Below are 8,850 nucleotides of genomic sequence, written 5' to 3'. Positions count from 1 at the left end.
TCTCCCCAAGCGGCTGGCCCTCCTCTGAACCTGCTCCAGGTTGGCCACATCCCTCTTGAAGTGCGGCGCCCAGTACCGGATGCAGTACTCCAACTGCGGCCTGACCAAAGTCACATAGAGGGGGAGTATCACCTTTCTGGACCGGCTTGAGACGCACCTTTGGATGCATGACAAGGTACTTGCTGGCTGTGTTGTGGCATTGGTGGCTCATGTTCATCTTGGAGTCAATAATGACTCCGAGATCCCTTTCTGCCTCTGTGCTTTCAAGAAGGGAACTCCCCAGCTTGTATGTATGCTGTGGATTCCTTCTCCCAAGGTGCAGCACCCTGCATTTGTCTACGTTGAACCCCATCCTATTCTCATCTGCCCACTTTTGTAGTCTGTCTAAATCTATTTGCAGCCTCTCTCTCCCTTTAAGATGTGGGGTGAGGTGGACACACTTAGTGTCATCAGAAAACTTGGACAGCGTGCTTTCCACCCCCTCGTCCAAGTCACTGATGAAGATGTTAAACAGTGCGGGCCCAAGGACCGAGCCCTGGGGTACCCCACTGCTCACATCTCGCCAGGTTGAGTACGACCCGTCCACCACTACTCTCGGGTGTGCCTCAGCCAATTTTTTACCTATCCAACTGTCACAGCATGTCAGTTGGGAAACATTGTAGTAGACAACCACTGATCCTTCTGGATTATAGTGCATATATGAGAAGTCACCAGGACCTTCAACACGTATGAAGGAATGGAGGCTGCCCAGACCTTCTATCCCTTCTTTAGACAGAATCCAAAGGCCAGACTGAGCCTGGACATTTGGTGCCTCAGTGGCTGAAGTTATATTCACATCTAGGAATCAAACCCATGTTGCCTGTGTGACAGACAAAGACAGTGCCACTGAACCACAACAGCAGGTTAATTACTGTATGTATCCCCAGTTAAAGGATATGCTCCAGTCCACTTCTTGGGTCTTGCTCATCTGCAGAAAGATGGACAAGAAGTATACCCCATATACCATGGTTGGTCAATTTCTTATGATGGTGTTACCAGCACATCCTACTTGCTGTTCTTGATCCCTTGAAGCAGGAGATGGTGGGACTTGGTGGTGGGGAGAAGGAGATAGTGAGGCTCGACTTCACCCCAGTTGCCCATCCTGGAACAATTAAAAAAAAATGGTTAGAGGGCTGGGGCACACGAGGAGAGGCTAAGAGAACTGGACTTTAGTTTGGAGAAGAGAAGACTGGGTGTGTCTACATGTGCTGATTAGGCGCATTAGTAATTTTTAAGGCACATTAAGGGCATGGGTCTACACATGTGTGCCCATAATGAGCCTTAAAATGGCAGTTTTAGGCTATTTGTGCCTGAATTTGATACCTGCAAGAGCAGGTATCAAATTTAGGCATGAATAGCTAAAGCGCCTTAAGGCATGTGTAGGACACACTAAGGTGCATTAACACTGCGTGTCGACTGACTTGGGACTAACTTTAGTCCCAAGTCGGTCCACCCACCACATTAATGTGCATTAGGGAAATGCATGTTAAGTTTAGACGTGTGTAAAAGCATGTGTAGATACACCCAGTGAATGGGAATTTAATAGCAGCCTTCAAATACCTGAAGGGTGGTTCCAAAAAGGATGGAGCTAGACTGTTTGCAGTGTGGCAGATGACAGAAACAAGGATCAATGGTCTTGAGTTGCAGCAAGGGAAGTTTAGGTTAGATATTAGGAAAAAAAAATTCTCATGAGGAGGGTAGTAAAGCTCCCTAGAGAGGTTGTGGAAGCTCCATCCTTGGAAATTTATTACCCAGTAAAATAGCCTTGGCTGGGATGATCTAGTTGGGGATGGTCCTGCTTTTAGCAGGGGGTTGGACTAGATGACCTCCTGAGGTCCCTTCTAACCCTAATTTTCTATGTTTCTATGAAAGCATAAAATGTTGTGCAGGAAAAGTTCTCTCTCTAGTAGAATCTTCCAAATGTCTTTCTTTCCCCCCCTTTTTGTGCAGGTTTCTAGACTACTTCTATAAAAACTTTTATGGGTTTTGTGGCCATTCAGCTAGCTCTTAATGTGGAGTTTTTGCATGTCTTGGGTTGATTGCTGCAGGGCTGCTTGGTGGGGCAGGGGAAATTTTATGACGGGGCTTCTTGTGTTCTGTGGACTTCTAATGTTTAGAGAAATAACCTTTATTCTTTTGGTTATGCTTGCCTATGATTGTCTAGATAACTTGCACTTGAGTGAAAGCAGGATTTGCTGTATGACAGAGCTGGTTTTCCCCCTGACTCCACCAATCATACTTATTTTTAATGTTGAAGACTGGGTCTGAAATCAAACCAAACTTCCGTTTTATCAGGCCTTTCACTGATAACCATCTCTGGGAGGACTTATAGACAAGACGCTTAACTTCTCATTAGCATAGTTTACTGTGTAGTAAGCTTGTGAGTCTACACATGCACGTGCTTCCTATGCAGTAAACCTCTCTAATCCTGAGTAAATTTGCTACCTGCAAATGCAAATAGTAAATTTATTTTAGATTAGTAACGGCACAGTAGCTGTCATATAGACACCTGACCAGAAGCAAAATCTGCTCCCAGTCAGTCGTCCACCAGGGGGCAGGAAATAGCTCCCTGCCCCCCAGGAGCTGCCTGCTGCTAGGGCAGGCTCCACCACAGAAGCCTGGGCTGGGACTATGTCCCCCTGCCCCCGCAGCAGGAGGCTCCAAGCCCCCCACTCTGAGATCGTGATCAGGGAGCGGGGGGCTTGGAGACCCTTATCTCCCAGCAACAGCTGCATGACCACGGGGATGCTGTTAGAAGATGCTTATCTCCCATCAGTGACCCCACAGTTGTAGAGATAGCACTGGGAACTCCCTGCTGGCAGGGGCTGGGGAGTCTGTTCCCTTGTTCCCTGCCCAGCAAAGTGAGTGCGGAGTTTGGATTGGGGGGGCGGGGAGGCAGGGAGCAAGCTGGGGAGCTTCTTTTCCCCCCACAGCTCTGCACTCACGGAGGTAGATGGGGAAAGCTTTCCAGCCCCGCCTTGAGTTTTCCAGGTGGAGACAATGTCCCTCTGCCCTGGCAGAGCTTCCAGCCCTCAATCATGATCATGGAGCGGGGCCTGGGAGCTTGTTCCCAGCCCCTGCTCTGGGATCATGGAGCAGGGGCTGGGAGCTCCCTGCATGGGGACAGTTCCCCACCCACTCGAGCTGGCTGGGACCTGTCACATCCCTGAAGCTCTTTCCAAGCCCTGTTCCTTAATCGTTCAATCAGGGCATGGGGCTGGGACCTGCCCTGACAAGGACAGTTCCCAGCCAGCCCCAGACTGTGTGGGGAAGCACATGCAGCCTGGAGGTGGCTGAGTACTGTCCTGTTTTGGTGAATCATAGAAAATTAGGGTTGGAAGGGACCTCAGGAGGTTACCAACCCCCTGCTCAAAGCAGGAGAATCCCCAACTAGATTATCTGAACCAAAGCTTTGTCTAGCTGGGTCTTGAAATCTCCAAGGATGGAGATACTTTCACCACTTCTCTGGGTAATCTGTTCCAGTGTTTTACTACCCTCCTAGTGAGAAAATTCTTCCTAATATCTAACCTAAACCTCCCTTGCTGCATCTTGAGACCTGTTCTTCCTTGTTCTGTCATCTGCCACTACTGAGAACAATCTATCTCCATCCTCTTTTGAACTATCCTTCAGGTAGTTGAAGGCTGTTATTAAATCCTCTCTGTCTTCTCTTCTGTAGACTAAATAAGCCCGCTTCACTCAGGCTTCCCTCAGAAGTCTTGTGTCCCAGCCCCCCTCACCATTTTTGTTGCCCTCAGCTGGACTCACTCCAGTTTGTCCACATCCTTTCAGTAGTGGAGGACCCAAAACTGAAGCCACTACTCCAGATGTGGCCTCATCAGTGCTAAATAGAGGGGAATAATCATTTCCCTTGACCTACTGGCAATGCACTTACCAATGCAGTCCAGTATGCCATTAAGTCTTCTTAGCAACAAGGGCACACTGCTGGCACATATTCAGGTTATTGTCCACTGTAACCCCTTTTTCTGCAGAGCTGCTGCCCAGCCACTTAGCTGCCAGCCTTGATGATCTTATGGGTCCCTTCCAGTCCTTCGATTCTTTTATGATTCTGTACCAGTGCATGGGATTGCTCTGTCCTAAGTGCAGGACTTTGCACTTGTCCCTGTTGAACCTCATGAAATTCTTTTTTGGCCCAATCCTCCAATTTGTCTAGGTCACTCTGAATCCTAGCTCTACCATCCAGCATATCTACTGCTTCCCCCAGCTTGGTGTCATCTGCAGACTTGCTGATGGTGCACTCTATGCCATCTTCAAGGTCATTGATGAAGACATTGAACAAAGCTGGCCCCAGGACTGACTAACCCAGAGCTGGCTGTAAGTCCCCAGCCGACTCTGGGCTGTATATGCAGACTTCCCCATGCAGCCCAGGGCTGGCTGGGACCTGTCCCAGTCAGGGGCATGTCCCAACTGCATGCCCTGATTGGGTAATCAAGGCACAGGGCTTGCTTCGAAATTGCTGCAGGGATGCCCCAATGCAGCCCCCTGCCCCGATCCGCCGCTGGGACCTGCTCCTCTCCTGCAGCTCTTTTCAAGCCCTCTGCCCCTGATCAGGGAGCCAGAGCCAGGAGCTCCCTGCTGCCGGGGCAGGGGAACATTGTCCCTGCCTCAGCAGCAGCCAGCCCCCTGGTAGGTGGAGCTCCCCCTGGTGTTGGCAAGCACCCATTGCAGGACTGCAGGAATTCGGTGCAAAGAGCAGCAAATCTGCTCCCTAATCCCTGCATGTGTAGATGCCTGCCTGAAAATGCTTATTCCCAAGCAGTTTACACCAGAGTAAACTTAGACCAGAGTAAATGCATGGGTAGACATGCCCGGCATGTAGTAAACCTCAGTCCTCTTCATGAGCCAATTTACTCATGCTCCTGAAGCTGTTTGTTGAGTGTTTGGATGTGTATGCTTGTTACCGTAGCAACTTGCAGGGGTTAAAATGATTGTCTGGGAGTGAACCGAAAAGAACAACAATTTAAAGTCTCACAGGGTTATTTTTTTCACCAGGACATCAGGAGAATAAGCAAATCTCCTTTTCTCTCTGGTGTGAAACGCTGTCATGTCTAATAATTTAACATGCCTGTATTTAACTTGAGTTTGGACTAGTAAAAATGCCAAATACTGGTAGTTTGTTGCTGAACTACATTGTAACAAGCCTCTTTTGTTGCTTTGTATTAATGGGGAAAAGGACTTAAAGGGGAGCTTTTTTGCTGTTTAGCAAACACTAACGTTTAGAATTGTAAGTACAACATTAAAATGACATCAGTGCTTACATTCCAACCAATCCTTTCAATCAATGATGTTTAATTTATTTTTCCTTTATTTCAATCTCGATTTCTAATTCTAGTAATATTTTTGATGATATGAAATATTGGGATATGAAATATTGGTGGTGTTCAATAAATTGTAAGAGCAAGGAGACTTTTTTTTTTTGGTAACCATTTATGTTTATATTTCTTTAGCACCACCTAGTGGACTATAAACCTATCTCGGTTGATAAAACAGTTTGTCTTAATCAGACTGTGCAGCAGATTACAGCATGCATTTAGCAGAACTGGGTTTTTAAAATTATTTTTAAATATGACTGCTCTATTTAAATTGAGCATGTCACTAGGACTGCCACAGAAACAGAAGATTAGCAGTTACTTGGTGGAAGAGGAATACTGTTAAAATACAACTCCTAGAATGTACAGAAATATTATTTCCTATTGTATGTTACACTAATTTCCCTTAATATGCCAGTCCAGACCTGCTTGCTTGTTTCTTCTGCTGGTTATGTTCTATCTTTTAGATGGTACACTTTTTAGAGTAGGGCCTTCCTTACAAAACTTACAATATCTTTGTGTAGTGCCTCAGGCAGTTGGACTCAGCTTGGCTGTGGCTTTTTGGATGTCCTCGTAATAGAAAAGTTTTAAGTACCAGCAGCAGTAGTAGTAATGCATTCTGAAATTGTTACTCAGGCAAAATGTTCAGGGACCAGTCTTGGTAAGAAATTCAGTCTGTAACCCTTTAAGAAGTGATTATTTTTGTTTTATTTTAATTATCCATGGATGTAAAGTCAGAGAACAGCCCTGAGTAGTGTTCATACAGGGCACATCTACACGAGACTCATTAATGTGCATTAGCTTAATTTAATGCACATTGCGGGCATGTGTCTGCATGTGCACACCCTTAATGTGCATTAAAATGGTGAAATTAGGTTAATTCCACCTAACTTTGATACCTGCCAATGCGCAATTAGTTAGAGCACATTAACGCATGTATAGATGTGACCCGGCACTAACTTTAGTGCCAGGTCTGCCCAGCCACTAGGGGCACATGGGAGGGCTGCAGGGACTTGGGATTAATTTTAGTGCCAAGTACACTAACTTTAGTTTCAAGTCTCTGCATGTGTAGACGCATATCAAAAATCGCTTAATGCGCATTGAATTTAGTTGCGCTTAAATGTATGTGTAGACACATCCACAGAGCAAGAGGAGTGTCAACCAACTCCAGACACTATTTCCAAATCCCTGGAAACTATTGGAAAGGGATAATCCAGAGACAGGTCTGCTATGTGCATCATCCGGCACTGGCAAGTAATGAGGAATCTGCTAAGAAATTAATGAAGCCTGTGGATGTATTTCTTTTTTTTATAGCTGCTGCTACACCATTACCATCCTTCCACTCATTAAATAAGGTTCCTTGCTTGGCAGCAAGTGGGTGGAAATCCTTGATTGTGTTGCTCCATTAAAGCCATTGTACACTGGCAGTGAAGGACTGGGTCACTGTAGCTCTAATCATTGAGGAAACCCCAGCTTCCTTGGTGGTGGGCAGAGAAAGAATGAGAGGAGGAGGCTGGGGAAGCCCTCCTTGAGGTTCTTTCCTTTGGAGATTCTTCTGCTGGGTTTCTGTGGGCAGGAGGTAATCTAGTCCTGTGGGTTTTTTTTATTTTTATTTTGTTTTATTAAAAACAGAGCAAAATTGCCATAGTAATAAGGCTTGTATTGGCACTGGAGACTATTTTTTTCAGTCTTAATCTGTTGCCACTTACACTGTTTGCAATTCCTTGATGCCCTTTCATTTAAAAAAAAAATACATTGATCAGTTTGTGGTAATTCTTGTGCATAGGCATAATACTGTTTTGCATAGGTTCCCCCCAAGCAAATAAATGGCTTTTATTTATTTTTATGTAACTCATAGAAGTAAGTCATTTTACATTTCCAAAACCTATACTTTGAGAATTAAAATGATTAGCTTTCCAAACCAAAGAAAGAGTTCTTGAAAATAAACATTAAACTTTCCTTTTTTATATAACTTTTTAACACAAACACACTTGTAATAATTTTATTTTGCTTCCATGCTGTGTCCCCATTTTGATATTGTGTTGTAACATATAACCTGCTGATAAGACTCTCAGTTTTCTGATGGGAAAGATAAATGTGTGTGTTTCAGTCTTAGGAGTTGTTTGAGACAGTGCAGCAGTCAGTCAGATGTACATGGGGATCTAGCTAAAAGGATGAAATTCAGTTCCCAGAAATCACACGGCTCCCAGTGAATAAGAGTAGGATACATAAGATGCAAAAGAGCTATGGACATTTAACCAAATGTGCTTAATGTATTGATTCCTGTTTCAGAAAACATTTTAAAGATGAATGGCATTGTTGGATGGAGGAAGAGAAGAGGTTAACACCTTGAACCAAATGTTGGCTAGCCTTTAAGAATTTTACAAAAACATTTAACATTTTGTTTCTTTGTCTCTTGTAGCCCTTGGATTGTACACAGTAAATGCAACTTATGGAGATACCATTATTATGCCTTGTCGTCAAGAAGTACCAGATGATCTTATGTTTGGAAAATGGAAATATGTAAGTATAGCTTACCTGTAACTTAAACTGAATTGCTGGTAGCATAAGATTTCTTTTGTACAGTACAGATTCAAATGTGTATAAATGGACTCCTCGGCAGTCAAGAACAGTGGGAAGCACATAAAATTAGTCTTATGTGCAATGGCAATAGTTAAGAAGTACTGTGCCAGGCTGCATTACAAATCTGGTATCTTTTGTGAAAGAGGCAACCTTTCTGCTTTGTAATCTTTTTTTTTTTTTCTTTTTTCTGCTTTTTCTTGGGGTTTTTTGGGTTTTTTTAAGTAGTCTGCCTAAAGCAGGGAGTGCATTAGAGCTGTGAAAAGTCCTTCTCCATGTTTTGTTGATCTGTTGCTTCATACTGTTCCGTATTTCAGTGTATTTTAAACACAATGAATAGTGCAAAGTAGGCCTTAGTCGACTCAGTTGATTTTACATTGCAGCTTATGAAATACAGAGAACTTCAAGAACTTCAACATGGCAGAGGTGCAGTAGAGTATGCTCATGTTGCTTTGACTCACTGCACAGATGACACAGTGTGCTTTGCTCATTATTAGAAAATGTCAATCTGTAGTTCATGGCACGTTTGCATGCCATCTGAGATGAAAAGAATAACCAGCACAAGAGACTATATTATAACATTGGAAAACTACACAGGGCAAACCAGTTAGGATAACATTAACCCTTTGTTTTTCTTAAACTGAAGTGAAAAAGAACGTTGTTCTTCCTTCTGCAAACTTGATTTATTGTCTACCGGGAACACACTTCCAAAGCTCTTCTCTCATTTTCCAAACTCAGTGTATTTTTTACCTTCTTTGATACATGTTTTGAGGAGGAACAGTTTCATTTTGTTAGGGAGTGTGACTAAATGACCTGAATTTTTGTTTTGCAAGTGGATTTTTACTTTACTATTTTGGCCTGGTCTTTATCTAGGTAATTGTCCCCTATGCCGTGTCCCGCCCCC

The 8,850-nt window shown here is 44.0% G+C and overlaps 1 protein-coding gene across 5 annotated transcripts in view; it reads left to right on the top strand.

Moving 5' to 3' along the window:
- Nucleotides 1-8,850, top strand: part of ALCAM (activated leukocyte cell adhesion molecule) — a 176,197-nt gene that overhangs the window by 113,668 nt on the left and 53,679 nt on the right. For all 5 annotated transcript variants that reach the window (XM_025210743.1, XM_025210740.1, XM_025210741.1 and 2 more), the window contains exon 2: nucleotides 7,789-7,889. In XM_025210743.1, coding sequence (XP_025066528.1) covers nucleotides 7,836-7,889 — 54 coding nt within the window. In that variant the 5' untranslated portion in view covers nucleotides 7,789-7,835. The remainder of the gene's footprint in view (nucleotides 1-7,788; nucleotides 7,890-8,850) is intronic.

The sequence above is a fragment of the Alligator sinensis genome, unplaced genomic scaffold (genome assembly GCF_000455745.1).
Source record: "Alligator sinensis unplaced genomic scaffold, ASM45574v1 scaffold924_1, whole genome shotgun sequence".
Classification (NCBI taxonomy): Eukaryota; Metazoa; Chordata; order Crocodylia; family Alligatoridae; genus Alligator; species Alligator sinensis.
This window is presented reverse-complemented; position numbering and strand designations above follow the sequence as displayed.